Here is a 15,328-nt window from a genome sequence, read left to right as displayed (position 1 = left end):
CTATTCAGACCATGTATTCTTCTGCCATGTTTTGTCTGTAGCCCTGGCTTTTTTATTAGTTTCTACCCCTACTGCTATTTATTTAGTATGCTGTTACTCATTCCCCACATTTTCATTTAAGACACCAAATGAAGACAACTGCATCCTGCTGGACAATTCTGGTTAGCTATCTAAAAAAACCCAAACGTAAAGCAACCACGTTATGCAGATCTGTCTGCATTCAGTATAACCTAGGGATCTAGAAGTTTTAATGAGCTTACTACAAAGACCTCAAACTTTGTAGTAAGTTCTTGAAAAGTTCTAAATTCCCAGGCTATACTGACAGCATACAGACATATGTGGGTGGTTTGGGATTGGTTGGTTGTTTGGGTTTTTTTGATAGGTAACCTGCAGTGTCCAGTGGCATGCAGTTTTCTGATTTTTCTATCTTTGTCACTAGTTAGTACCCACAGTGCTAAAACTGCCTCAGGTTCTAAGTAATTTAAAAGAGCTAAAATAAGGCAGCACTTTATTTTTATTAAATTGCTAGTAAGTACTGATATCAGCGAATATCAGCTATCAAGTCAATCAGGCAATATAGTGGCCTATATAGTCTATATTCTTCCAGTCAGTAATGAGGGTGTCAGATTGGTTGCTGAGCTGTCAAACTACCCAACAGTTCCCTATTCCAAATCAAGGGAAGTGAAGACATTCTCAGCTTCCCACATAATAACCCAACAGTTTTAGGGTAAGTTCCTTTCCTGTTCTGAACTCTCCAGCTATGTAAATTCAACTGAAATTAATCCTTTATTTAGCAATCACAGTCTTACATACCACATGTTTACATGTTATTCTTTTGTTCCCTAAATTGCAGTTCTCCTGTTTGCTAGAAAGAGTAAAGGAAGAAAAGTATAAAATACCTGCTCTTACACAGCCACTGGCACTGCTATCCTGGCATTCATGCATACCTTGGACTTCCTCCTGCCCAGACGTTATGCCCACCCAAACATTATCGAGCTGCTTTAACAAATGGACTCTTTTTCATTCTGGAATAGCTCATCAGTATACAGATGAGCATCACAACACATTAAGCTTCTAGGTTATGTTCTACTGCTCAAATTTAACAGCCATGCAAGAGAAAGACAAAGCCAATGCAAAGTATCATTGCACTTGGCACAGTCATGCTGGTGGCAATAAGAACACATATTTAATGGTCTAAGACAACTGTCAGCCAAAGTACAAACACTTTGAATGCTGGCGGAGAGTTCATGAAGACATGAATGTTTCATCATACTGTTACATACACATAGATAAACAGCTTTCCACAAAGTTAAGATATGATGCACCAGAATGCACGCAGGGGTATAGATTAACACGTCAAGACAGGTATCTGCAGAGCACCATTGCTGTGGTACACAGCTTCATGTATCAAATGGGTTGATAAGGACTAGCAACATTTGTGGGAAGACAGTAACACAGACAGTAACATAGAAGAATGGAAGAAACCCACCTTAAGGAGTTCATAGTGTTGAATACCATTCGCACCAATGTCCGGATCGATGGCAGACGGGACAGAATAGCGAGAATTAATTGCGGTGTTTTCAGGGATAGAGATGTTAATAACTGTTGAGGGAAAGAGGGGGGCATTGTCATTTATATCCTCTATTAGGAATCTTATCTTGACCAGTCTGAAAACTTCATCAGGCAAAACAGCAACCTCCACCTCATAAAAGCAGCGATTCTCACTAAAGATGCCAGAGCACAGCTTCTCTCTGTCTATGCGGTTTGCAGCTGTGAATATCTCACCAGTGTTCTCCTCCACCCGTACTAATGGTACATCCCCAGTCTTATACACAAGCTTGAACTGTAGCGGTGAGGAAAGGGGCACATCTGGGTCCAGCGTTAGGTTAAGATCCTTGAGCAAATTGCCAATGAGGACATTTTCAGGCAGTTCTTCCCGCACGGTATAATTCTTCTCCTGTGCGCCAGATTGAAATACAATACAGGCTAATAAGACTGCCAAGAGGTAGGTTCCAGAAAGTAAGTCCATCTCCAGAATGACTAATGAGTATTCGTGTAGAACACCAAGAGTAGCTAGAAAAAGGAAAAGAAAGAAAGAAAAATTCTTTTAAAATTTACATAATATTGTGTTCTTGAAGTGATGGAGACATGAAAGGAGTGCCTTTCCTATGGCAAATAATGTGAACTGTTTCAAAACACTACTAGCAAAGTGATATTTGACATTACAATCCTTAATAAAACATATAAAATTTCTTGCACTTTTTTTTTTTTTTTTCCTTAAAACTGTTTACTAAACACTGAGGTAAGAACCTGTAGAACTGGATCACAGTGAATGAACAAATAAATACAAAACTATTTCCAGCATGAGATTTTCCTTTGTTCCTTAAGAAAACCTTCTTCCTTTGAACCCTCGGCCACATTGTCCTCAATTTTATTTTTTTTTTGTTTCTGAAGAAAAAAGTAGGTAAGAACTTTGCAAGCAACCATCTGCTGAGCACCAGATCTTTTTATACCTCTTGCTCAGAGATAGGAAGCCAAAAAAACTCTTCTTAATTTTCCCCCAAGTTTTACACTGACAGAATTATGTAATATTTGTTAACAGCATGAAATCTGGCTATTTTTAATAGAGGAACTTAAACTGGCAATAAAACGTTATCTAGATGGGAAACTGGTCAGCTTCAGTCCACAATGGGTAGAAATCTGTCTAACACAAGGACATTAATACAGCAGTCCCTTTCTTTAAGATGACAAGATCTCATTTGACCTTTGGAAGTAAACATAAATACTAGTACTCGATTCACTGAAATCTAGATTGTGTGTCTAAAGAGCAGTGCACAAATTCCAACACAGGAGAACAATAAAACATCAGAAGTTTTCAATGTAGTGCAATACAGATTTGCTCTGGGCTGACAAAAAGAAAATTCTTTACTTCCCAACCTAGTTTCAGAATACCAATATAGTCTCCTCTCAAGATTGTTAACCACCTCAAAAAGATGGGATTAGAATGGGATGACTTATAGGTACATACAGATCTGTGTACCTACAGCTTTCAGCTGAGAGTTTTTAAAGGAAAAATTGAATTCCATGTATAAAATAAGCTGCTTTACCTAATCTTTGCATAATTCTGCCCTTCCAGAATTTAGGATAATCTAGGATAGTACTTCCGTAAGGTAGATGTTCAAGAGTCCCATCTAAAATGATTTTTTTAGTTAATAACATTTTAGCCCCTACCAGCTTAGCATCTGTTCAAATATACCCAACTCATCCACATTCATTTCGTTGTGCAGGTAAAAATGTAATTTTTTTCCTCCCTTTTCTGATTTCATTCTCCCTGTCATAGCCTAGATTGATTTACTCCTGCAGATCAAGTTGCAGTGGTTGAAGAAATTACTGAAGCCAATAATTGTCTTAATCTGTTAGTTACTGCCTTTCAGCAGTACCACTTTCAGGGTAATTTAAACTAAAACACTTGACTTTGCAGTGGAACAGATTAGGAATAACTAATATTGCTATTCCATTTAAACTCTGCAACCTGCTTTTGATTGGGAGTAAGTAACATATAAAGAACATTCCAACTAGATCTGCAGGGTCTATCTTTCCATGTCAGCATGATTTAACTGTAAAGCATTTTCTGGGTTTATGATTATACAAAAGGAGTAACATGAAATAAAAATCCAATCCTGCAAGCCTTCACTTATCAAAAAAGGCATTGCTCACTGAAGTAATTTAATTAACCTGAATGAGATTGCTGATGTGGGTGAGAACGGGATATGCAGTTCATGGGGCACAGTTAACACATTACCTGCAGTATTTTAGTAACTCACTAACTTATTTGCAGTATGTCACTAATTCAGTGCAAGTCACAACACAACACTAAACAGGCATTCAGGAGTGAAGAAACAGTGTACTATAAACAGCCATTTTATAAATCCCTTGTAATATCAAATTCTAAATATGTAAATAAGGAAGTCATCAGCAGACACTGATGATCATTAATGGTAACTCTATGGTAGCAGCATGAGTTTAATGAACGAGCTGTGGTGATATTGTACAAATGTACTGGTTTGACTATTATAATTAATTAACTGTCTTGTATTTCTGTAAATACATCTCCAGCAATTGTCACCCCACTAAAGTAATTCCCTATGTACATTCAACCTGCAGAAAGCTCTTATTTCAGGAAAGTAAATTTTGTATCTGCTATTAAATATATTTACATCGTTGCCATGCAAAACACTAATAAAAAATGTATCTGTTACAATGAAGGGCTGATGTTTTGCTTTGAGGGGAGTATTTACATTTCAGAATGGCAGCAGGTTCTGTGCATACTGAGAAGCACTAGTCTGCCACTTCTCTACTAGAAGTCAAACTGAAAAATCAACAAAACACAGGGGAAAAAACCTCAAGAACTTCACATCCTGATGTTTACAGAGTAGTATTTAAAACTTACTGTTCATTTCTGAGGAAGCGAAAAAAACTCAAACACAACCAATAAATATAAACCAAATTCCAGTCACTATCCCAAATTCTTCTGTGACAATATTAATGTAAGCTTTGCCTATAAAGTACAATGGTATAAAAAAAAAATCACCGTCATGTATATACATCTTCCAAATAGATAATCTTACACTACTAAAAAAAATCCTTTGATTATTAACAAAGTTATTATGCTGCACTGCCTCCCTCTCTAGTTTTGAGGATACAGGGAATTTTAGTCACACTCAAAACAAAAGTCTGTTTGTGTTTACATAAGGATGAGTACACAAATTGAACAGTCTAACAAGTTCATGAAAAACTTTCCTAAATCAATTCTGAAAGTTGTGATAGTACCCGTGTGTGTGTGTATATATACATATATATGTAAAATACCTCATAAAAATTCCTATCACCCCAGTTATACCTGCAGTGGTTCTAGGGATTATGAAACAACCACAGCACAAGGCAAAGACGTTTTTGAGGAAAACTGTGAGGTGGCACGTCTTAGCATTACATTACTATGCGTATTTTTATAGATTTATTTTAAATGAAAAAGTTTGAACCATTTTGTTTAAACCATTTCTGTCGTATTAAATAAATTAAAACAGGGAAATAATAGAACAGCATTGTTATAAACTATGTTAAATAAATGCTAACATGAATTTTTGTAATGTCATCTATTTTATATAATAATAATATTATTATTAATTATATTAATAATAAATCTACTGCCGTTGATTTTGCTGAACTATTAAAGGGTACAGCCAGGTAACAGGCAGTGTTACGAGTTTTAACAGAAAACTCATCTTGAAGTAGAAAAAAAACAACCAACAATTACTTACAATTCTTGAACTTCTATGGAATACATTATATTAAAATGGTCTTTACCTGTCTTTCTAAATAGTTTTAGGAGCAGTTTTTAACCTTTAAGAACTGCTCTAGAGCTATAGACCTTTAAGGAGAAAAACCCCAATAGGACTCAAGTTTTCTGCTTAGATGTACAGTGGAACATCTTATGCCATGAGAAAGTGTTGTTCTTAAAGCAACCTATTTATATAGTCATAACTGTATATTGCCTGTCATTTGTGCCATAACATTGATAGAAGTACTGTGGCAACAGCAATGCAAAGAAAAAAAGCAGGAGGTACTTTCTAGCAACAAAGCTATGAAATCAGAGTATTTCTAGTGACGTACACTGTTTAGTACATCTCTCATACCTGTCTACATATCTACATCCCACGAAATGTCAAAACAATAGAAATACCAATCCCAAAGTAAAAAGAAAGGCTAAAGAAACTGCACATGGAAATTACAGGCAGACAAAACAGGACATTAACAGAAATTGTCAAAAGAGAGCGTGTGAATGGTAACAGATGGTAGAAAAAGTCAGAGATGAACGAAGACAGACAGACAAGATGTAAAGACAGAAAGGAAAAAAGAAAGGAAGTGGGTAGAAAGGCAATCACAGTACAGCATGTGGAAACAGACTTTCTTGATGACTGGAGTATAGAGGCAAAAAAAAGGGGGTAAAGAAGCTAAATAGTCCAAGTCTAAAGGACCTTTCATAAGCTCCAACACTCAGTAACACTTCTACGGTAGTAAAAAAAAAAAATTAAGAACAAATAAAATTGTTTAACAGAAGGTAACATTAAGCTTGCCAAGCCATTTTCCCAGCTTTCAAAGAAATGCACTGATGTCTGCTGATACTGTTGACTTCTCTAACTAGTAAGGCAAATGGCCCAGATGGACAGGATGGAGAATAGGAGAGGAAAAAAACAATTTCAGATTTGCTCTCTTTCATCTATGTATGCACTTAAGTATACCTGCTCTTTTTTTCCCAATATACAAAATATTAATGGCATAGTTTAAATATTATAAATTTTCATTATTATCTTCATTTAGCAGGTGTCAAATCATACCTTGAAAAGTAGACAGAATATATAAAGACTTTTAACTACCGAATAGAGTATGACATGAAGGTAGAATCTAAATCTGTTCTTTATATACACAGCTCTATCTGGTCGCACCCAATTCAGAATTCCTGTAGCTTATCACAGAACTCAACTGCCATTTCTTTCTTAAGAGGATCGCAGAGCAGTAGTAAATGCAGTAAAGTGTTCAGGTGCCCACTTCAGATGAAAAAGCAACACTATTTCTTGATACTTGGGTTCAGATTTGACCTACAGTAGAATAAGCAAGCTGTGGTAATATTTTGTAATGTTACATCAAGTTTTCAGGAAAAATATCACAGAATCTTTCAAAAAATTTAGAGTATTACACTGAAGTCCAAAACTGCATCAATACCCAAACACTGAAATCACAATAGAGAAGAAATCTTAAAAACATCACTCCAATTCTTATCTTCATATTCTTGAACCTATTTAAATTACATAGAAAAGTTTAGCTAGTATGCCACACTTTTTCAAAATAATATCCCTTTCATTTGCTGCTAATGCACCATGAAATTATTAAACAGGAGTATTGAAATCCCTATGTTAAAACAGTGTTTCTCAGAGCAAAAGACCCCCAATGACATGGACTCTATTTCTACAGTCAATAATGACCATAATGTTATTGAACTGGAGTGAGCTATTCACAACTATTCCAGTTCACTCACAAAGGCTCCCTCAGAAGTGTCCATTGATAATTAAGCCATTCTATGCTATATGACAGAGGTTTACAATTTCTGAATCATGTTGATAGGGATTTCAACTTCATCCTGTAGACCTCAGCTGCTAGATTGTTATGTCTGGTACTGCAGATTTTTAGCATTTTGTGTTTTGGTTGTTGGGTTGTGTTCTTTTTCTGCAAGTCAGTAATGTACCTGAACACAACAAAGTCTATCCTTTGTCACCACACACAATGTTTCATTGAAGGAACTGTCTGATTTTGATGGTTGTTAACTTTTTGAAAAAGGCAGAGACTTTACTGGTATTGCTTACAATTTTTGATGACAACAGGAAACACTACAAAGCTGTTGCCAGACAGGAATCCCCCACCATTAAGTCCAGGCACAAATGGTAACAAACAACCTGAACTAATTTTCACACTCTACAATGTTACAAACAGATTATGTTGTAGCCATCAACATATATTCACAGTATCCACTCCCTACATAGTATATTTCTCGATCATAGTCAAAGAAAAAGACCTGCCTCAAAGAGAAAAAGACAATTTGTTATATTATCAAGGCTTTCAAATTAATTCCCTCGTATGATTTTACTCTAAATCCACTAAGGGACTGATTTACTCTTTGATCTATTTTTTATTACCGTGATGGTACTGACTTCAATGAGGTTTCTTTAATTTGATTCTTTTTCCAGTGATGAACAAAATGAAACTGGAAATTCCTATCACCAGGAGAAAGAATCACCCCACAACCATTTAAGTCAACAAAAGAACTAAGTGTGAGCCACAACTTGCTTACAGCTGCACGTTCTCCTTATTCAGTCTCTTCACTGAATAGAAATAAGAGTATTTTTAGGCTGCTTTGTTGTGGGTTTTTTGTGGTGTTTTGTTGTTTTGGGGGTTTTTTTGTTGTTTTTTTTTTACTTTTCCATCACAGTGTAAAAAATACCCTTCACTTGAAAAAATTAAGAGTTAATGCCCAAAAGGCAGATTCTTGCAGCCACATGAAGCAGCAGGCAAGGTGTGGAAAACAAATAATTGATAAATTCTTACTGAAACAGAAATCTATAGTCTTGATATTAATCTGCAACTAATAGGAAGAGTGGTCATTAGAACTTGTATAAAGATGCTGGAAACAGTGAACAGAACTATAAATACACAGCAACAGAACTATAAACACAAAAAAGGCAGTAAGCACAGGCATGAAGCATGTTGAACGGACAATTTGAACTCAACCACACTGACATATGGCACAAAGAGTAATTTCTTTCATTTCAAATGAACCCCTGTAAATCTGAAGTCTCTTACTTACCAAAAGAGTAAATAGAGTTCATGTTTGAGAAAACGTATCTAGCAACTACCCAGCAAATAAGTTACAGGATATTTTTAAAGTCAGTCAGAAAACTGAGAATATGCAGTATCAAATTAATTTATATACCAGTAATACTATGAAATAGACAGTCCTGCTATTAGCAGTGACACAGTTTTGTACCAGAGCTGCATAGAAATCTCAAGACTGAGAACAGACATCTTGGAAAAAAGGTGATGATCTCCCTGGTAAGCAAGACTATTTCAATTTTCTTAGAAACAAACACTGGGTTACATGAACAAAGACGGAAAAAAAACAAACAGACCCAACACACAAACCCTCGATAAAGCTGCTGAATGTTACAACTCCAAAGCTAACACAATACTGCTCTACAAATTCAAATACATATTCACTAAAATTCAAACGACCAACTTTCAAAAACAATACCAAAAAATCAAGTTATAAATGGTATGATTCATAATGTCATTTTCTTAGTGTTTTATTTGTCTGTTTGTACACATGAATACATTTCACTAATCAACTGAAAACTGTTCTAGTTTTGGTCCCTGAAAATCTGTTCATGCCTCAAATTTGAAAACTAAATCTCTGCCAGAGCAAACAAAAGAAAAGTCATTCATGAACCACTGGCAAGAAAACATGGTATCACAATAAGAAATTATGTGAAACCAGATTACGTGATCAGTGGATTTATTTCAACTTAAAACACATTTTTGTTTATTTAAGAACAGAAGTAAATTTGATTTTTAGTCACTTGTGTCAAATCCTTTGACATGGCAATTGTCAAGATCGCCTGTTTCATACACAATGCATCTTGATTTAGTTAGTAACTTCTGTTACTGAATAGCAGAAAAATACATTTCAGAGTGTCTAGCGAACAATTCGAGTATTTGTGACTATGGATAGGAACACTGCTCACAGCTGAATACCATATAGTCTATTACTTCCTTAAACTAAATACAATTCTGTCTACAGTCCAGTCCTATACATAACAGCATTTAGAGTAGCAGAAATCAGCTGCCACCTTCTACCCCACCTTTAAATTTAAAACAGAAATGATGTAATTACACTAATGTACACTTCTCATTTCATATATTAGACTTTAAATGATACCAGAACATTACTTTTTCTATACATTTTTCAATCACTTAAACTTTATTTCCATCAGTTTCTCTTTGCCTCAGCACAACATACCCAGAAGTCTAAATGTGAAATTACTCACAGATTTCTGTAAAAAGTTCTTACAGCTCTCCAAGCCTAAAAAGTAAAGAGTACCGAACTTTCACCATATTTCCTACTCAGCGAATTATTGGTGTGCCTACATAAAACAGGACCAGGAGATTACAGCAACAAAGCATGTATAAAACATATTTTTGCATTTGTTTAGTCTAACTTCCCATCATGTTGTCTGGAAAGTGGTAGTGTTCCATTCCTGATGCTGTAAGGCTCCTGAAGGATTGCTGAAACATACAAAATTCATACACTTATGTAGTCCTTAACTAATTTATTTCATTACTACTGTAATTAATAACTAGTTAAGCATTAAATAATTTATTTTCTTCTTCCTCGGTAAAATGTGAAGAAAATAGTTCAGATAACTTTACTCTCATCCTTGCGAACACTTCACAGAAGCAAGATTGTTCCTATTCAATCTACTTCCTTCAAGTCAAAGTTTACACAGTACAGCAAAACAGAAAATGTTAACAGTAGCATGGTCTCCATGTAAATCTTCAGATTAGAAAGTTTTGCATCCAGTGGCAGCATAGCTACTCATTTTCATTGGGATTTTCTGTTCTTCTTAAAGATAGCTTAAACGTAAATGAGATTCAAACTAGAAGGTACTGTTTAAGAGTTTAAAATACTGAATACATCATGAAAGAGATTTTCTCTAGTTTAGCATATATCTCACCAATTAACAGCCTAATCACCATGTTCGTCAAAAGTTCTCACAAGTAACATATAGATACAATACATACGAATACATATTTATAAATCACAAACTCAACTCCAGAATCTCTAAGAGTACCAGGAACACAAGAACTAATTGCACATGCTGGAAGAAATTTTTACATAACGTATGTATGGGTCCATAAGCAGGGAAGCAATCACCATGTTTTTTTAGCTAACTGACCCTACTTAAATACACGATATGAATAAAACGTTGCAATATGTAATGTAAGACTCTTAGAAGAGAACACTATTTGAGAGGAAGGGTTTCCCAAGAGCAGAACAAAGCCACCTCAAGATAAGTTAAGTTGTAAGTTACATTAGAAGTTACATGAAACCAAAGCCACAGTCCTTTTATGGGGAAAACAAGCAACCCCAAAAAAACCACAAAACAAAAGACTGAAACAAAACAAAAGATTAGCAGCAAAAGCCTCTCAGGGTGCCAGTGGACCAGCTCGCCCCGGGCTGGCTCTCCCTCGCCCCAGCCCGCCGAAGGCACATCCCGCCTGCCACGTGCCCTCGGGCAGTTTCTAGAAAACCCTTTCTTTTTCCTTTCCTGAAGACAAAGCCAAGGCCTAAGCCACCACCTTTACCTTTGCAGGTCTTGCGACAGACACAGCAGTTAGACGGGGAACATACAGCTCCGCTGTGGCGCCCTGGTCACTGCAGGCAGGCTGAGGATCGGCACCGCTCCCGCCCCAGCCCCCTCCCCGCCGCCTCCTTCTCGAAGCCTCCCGGGGGCGGGCGGGCGCGCGCTCCCTCAGGCAGTTTCCCGCCTCCCTCACCGGCCTGACGTTTCCCGCGCCGCCTGCTGAAAGGGCGGGATATGGCAAGGTAACCCATCAAGCACCATTGCCTGACAAACATAAATAAATGGTAAATAGCAAAACCTGTTCGGTAGAAACTGGGGTACAGGCGCATATTGTCTTTTGCATTTGATACTCAGATGAAGAAAACTGGGGCAAAGAAAAACTATATATATTTTTTTAAGCTTTAAATAAATAAGCACTTAGCAAGATTCTCTGCAAATTGTGGCCCGAGTTACCACAGGCGGGCCTACACAAATACCAGCTTTTCATGGCTCAGGAGGAGAGGCTTCTTCGTGCCTCTTTCCCCAAAGCCACTGCAGAGCAACACTGTTAGTGCAGAGTCTGTGTGAGGGGAAAAAAATCCCTGTATTTAGAGTCTATAAAGCACTTTGGGGATCGTTCAGAGTGAAAGGTGCTGTATACATGAAAGGTGTTAGCAATAGCAACAACAACAAAAAAAAAAAAAGTGTAGTGTGGCTTTAGAAAAATTTTCTCTGAGGAAGAAGTGAACCACTTCCCCCCCATCTCCTTTACTAACTATAGGAAATAAATGTATATAAAAGAAAATGAAAAGCATTTTGATAAAAGACTTCTTGTGATTTATTAAGTGGAAGACCAAAAAGCATCTGAGTTTGATCCCAGCTGGTTATAGTTAAAAGGATTAAGATCAAGCCTTACTAATTCATATCTTACATTATTAAGGGCATGAATTTATCTCTTATGTTATATTAATATAGATAGGGTAAATATAACTTTAAAATTCAATCAAATCCAGTAATATCGTTTGATTATTTCCTTGTGATACAATTCTGTCTTTAATTGCCTGTTATTCTTCCAGTCCTCCCAAGGAAGCATTCTCTCCTTACCACACTTGTAGCTTGAAATGATCTTTGCTTCAAGATGGTGATACAGTTCAAGTAATTAAAGATAGCAATAACAATAACAATTATTTTATACTATGCTTTCCTCAGTTTTTTTTCACATTATTTAGTGTAACTTTCAAAAAAAAAAGATACATAGCAAATTATGCACGGATTACAACAAAATTTAACTTAATCCTTATCTACTAATGGAGTAGAACTGAACCTTTAATAACTTCATATTAGCATATGTGTGACTACTAAAGATATACCAACTTTTGAAGGGTGAAATCATGTATATTTTTTAGAAATTTCTCTTGCTAGTAAAAGTATCATGCCTTATTGATATATATGAAAAATACTTGTTTAATTCTGTAGTTTATATAGAAAAAAATGTAAAGGTTTTTTCTCTGTTATTTTGAAAAACAAAATGACGCTGGAATCATCTAGGTTTTCTGGTAAAATACTTTTTAGTGCATAGCACCTCCCATCCTGACAGATCCCCAAACTGCTGCAGAGATTGCAAACACATGGATTGCCTTTCAAAGCACTGAAATTCTATGCCAGGAGCACTACACTAAAGTGATGCTGGAAAGGGGACTGAAAACTAAATTATCCAGTAGAAATAATGGAGCATAGCTGTTTAGTCTTGGGAGAAAGCAGCTACCAAAGTCAGACTGCTTGTACAAAAAAGTACTCAGGAAGAAGCATCACAGAATTGGATGAAACAGAATTATACGAGTATTTTAAAATGTGTTACAGCAGTTTGATGGGCTGGGCCTGATTCCGTACTTAAAAATTTGTTTTACCTGTTCAGTAAATATAGTTTAAAAAGTGGAGGATCTGGTCAACAATTTTCTACTAAATTGATTCAAAGTCCACTGAAATGAGTGGCATCTGCTGTTCTGCTGTAAGGTTTACAAAATTTGCTGCAACTATAGCTTTGGAAGTCAAATGCCTTAACTATAAAGTGAGAAAGCCTACATATCTCAACAACAGAACTGCGTTAAATATTTACACAGACTGTTATGTGTCAGCCTTGAATACTTATTTTTAGATTTTTTTACAAATGTCAGGCCAGATCAAAACAAGCTATGATCTTGACTGAAGCCTGTCATGGTAAAGCTGATGCTTAACAGAATCTCAGAAACTTGATTTTGAAAGTTTTGCCTAGATCCATGAACTTTGTAAAGATACTATAGCTCCTTCAAAGACTGTACTCATATAATGGAAAATGTGGTGTTTACATCTCTTCACTGCCTCCTCAATGAAATCTATCAACAATTAGGATGAAATAAAAAGGGGCTTTGTAATGTGGACAGAATATTCCTAGATAAAAATCTGCATGTCCACGAACTCGATGTGGCTAGCCTTCCATCAGTGATGTCCAGACACAAGCAATGTGGCATAGGCTCAGGCTTGTAATGAAAAACAAGTTTCAAATATTACTGACCATCCATTCTCCTTCTTCTGATATAAACCTTCAAAAGGTTTTTAATTGGGGTGTGGGTGGGTGTGTTAGTCATATCTACATCAATAAAAGAACAGTGTACATCTGTGCATCAGGGTCCTGTAGGTCGTGACATGAAAAAGCCTTTAAAAATCATACTGAAGCACATTTTCTTCTACAGTATCATGGGCCCATGACACATTTTATCATTACTAGTACACTTCACAGAATATTTCTGAAGAAAATAGAGTATTAGTTCTTGAAAGTAGGAATTAAATGAGCAAAAATCTTAAAGGGATAATGGGAATAACGATTAAAGTTTCAAACACATGTCTATTCTTCCTCTGTTTTGTATAAAAGTCATGTCCTTACTCCACAAATGCAAATGAAAAAACCCTAATTTTGCATATAAATGGAGTGACTTCACCACTTGATAACAGCTTATTATTGAAATGTAAGAAAGACAGAAAAGAGCACAAAAAATACCACAAAACACATACCACCCTATTAGCTGAAGTAATCGCAACACAAGAGAATCTTTGAATAACATGGGATCGTATTAAATACTGTATCATTTGTAAGCTTTATCATGCTTCATGTTTTGGTGACTTTGCCTGTCTCAGTCAACTAGAAATGACAAAGATTTTTAAGCTATTTTTGTAAATTATATGTTTGTATTAGAATTGTAATACAAATGTCATGAAAACACATCCAACAGACTGTACCTTTACATCAGCTAATTATGCCTCCCAGTCTAAGACCTACCAAAAAAATGGATGTTTTCCTTTATATGCAGAAGTTGCTTTGAATGACTTAAGCAAGATCAACGCAAGTGACACAAGGACATAATTACCTGTTGCTTCACAAGATAGAAAAAAAACAGTGATAAGATTAACTACTCCATCCACTACTGGTATAAGAAGTAGAAATATTGATTTGTGATTAAATGAAGAGAGAAAATAATATTTCAAATCTTCAACCTCTGACAGTGTAACTGTCAGTGAGAACTCCTAATGATTTCCACTAAAATAGATGCTCAGAACTTAAAAAACTCAAACCCTGAGTGTTTAGTACAGAAAACTTGCATTAGTAAATCTGGCAGAATTCCAGTGTTGTGTTATATGTAATATGTATGAAGTGCACTAGAGCAGATTTCCCAAAGAAAATGTTCTGTTTTGGACTACGAACTGGAAATATTAAAGTTTCGTCGTATTGAAAGGTAGCCACAATTTATGTTGCAATATAATCATTAGGAACAAAATACCAGAAGTTTTAACAGGATAACTGGAATACTTTCCTGGAACTTAATGATGATAGTCCCATGTATACTGTAAAGTAATATGAGAAATTTTGAACTTTTTCAAACATGCCAGTATATAAAAAGAGTGTGATATGGTGCCTTACGTTTGCAAGTTTATTTGCCTAATAAAATTCCACTATATTTTATGTGACACAGTACATTACACCTATTCGCTGAAATCCAGAGATGATGAATTCCTAGAGGCAGTCTAATCTCGCAGTGATGTTTCTCTGTATGTCAGTAAAGTGTGTATATTATTAATAGTTCATTCACTACTGCTACTACCAGCATTAGTGAAGGGATTATTTTTTTTATATATGTTGTGTACCATGTATCACGGATTTTTTTCTTTTTTTTGACGGAGTTTGAGGAGTTTGATGGATGCTGCATTCTTTTAAATAGGGAATCATTGTCTGTAACCTGAGGGATACTGCCATGTCTGATTTCTTTAAAATCAATTCAAGAGATTCATGCTTAGATTGGGCTGGAATATGGAAGCATACACTTTTTGATCAAATCACAAAAATACAA

The 15,328-nt window shown here is 35.7% G+C and overlaps 1 protein-coding gene across 5 annotated transcripts in view; it reads right to left on the bottom strand.

Annotated features, from left to right (window-relative positions):
* The window catches only part of PCDH11X (protocadherin 11 X-linked), a 520,437-nt gene that overhangs the window by 466,355 nt on the left and 38,754 nt on the right, over positions 1-15,328 (bottom strand). For 4 of the 5 annotated variants that reach the window (XM_080366031.1, XM_080366034.1, XM_080366033.1 and 1 more), the window contains exon 2: positions 1,490-2,073. In XM_080366031.1, the coding sequence (XP_080222157.1) occupies positions 1,490-2,029 (540 nt within the window). In that variant the 5' untranslated portion in view covers positions 2,030-2,073. Of the gene's footprint in view, positions 1-1,489; positions 13,520-15,328 lie in introns of those variants that run through there. The other variant, XM_080366032.1, reaches the window with a different exon arrangement.

This window comes from Falco punctatus, assembly GCF_963210335.1.
Source record: "Falco punctatus genome assembly, chromosome: 15".
NCBI classification, from domain to species: domain Eukaryota; kingdom Metazoa; phylum Chordata; class Aves; order Falconiformes; family Falconidae; genus Falco; species Falco punctatus.
This window is presented reverse-complemented; position numbering and strand designations above follow the sequence as displayed.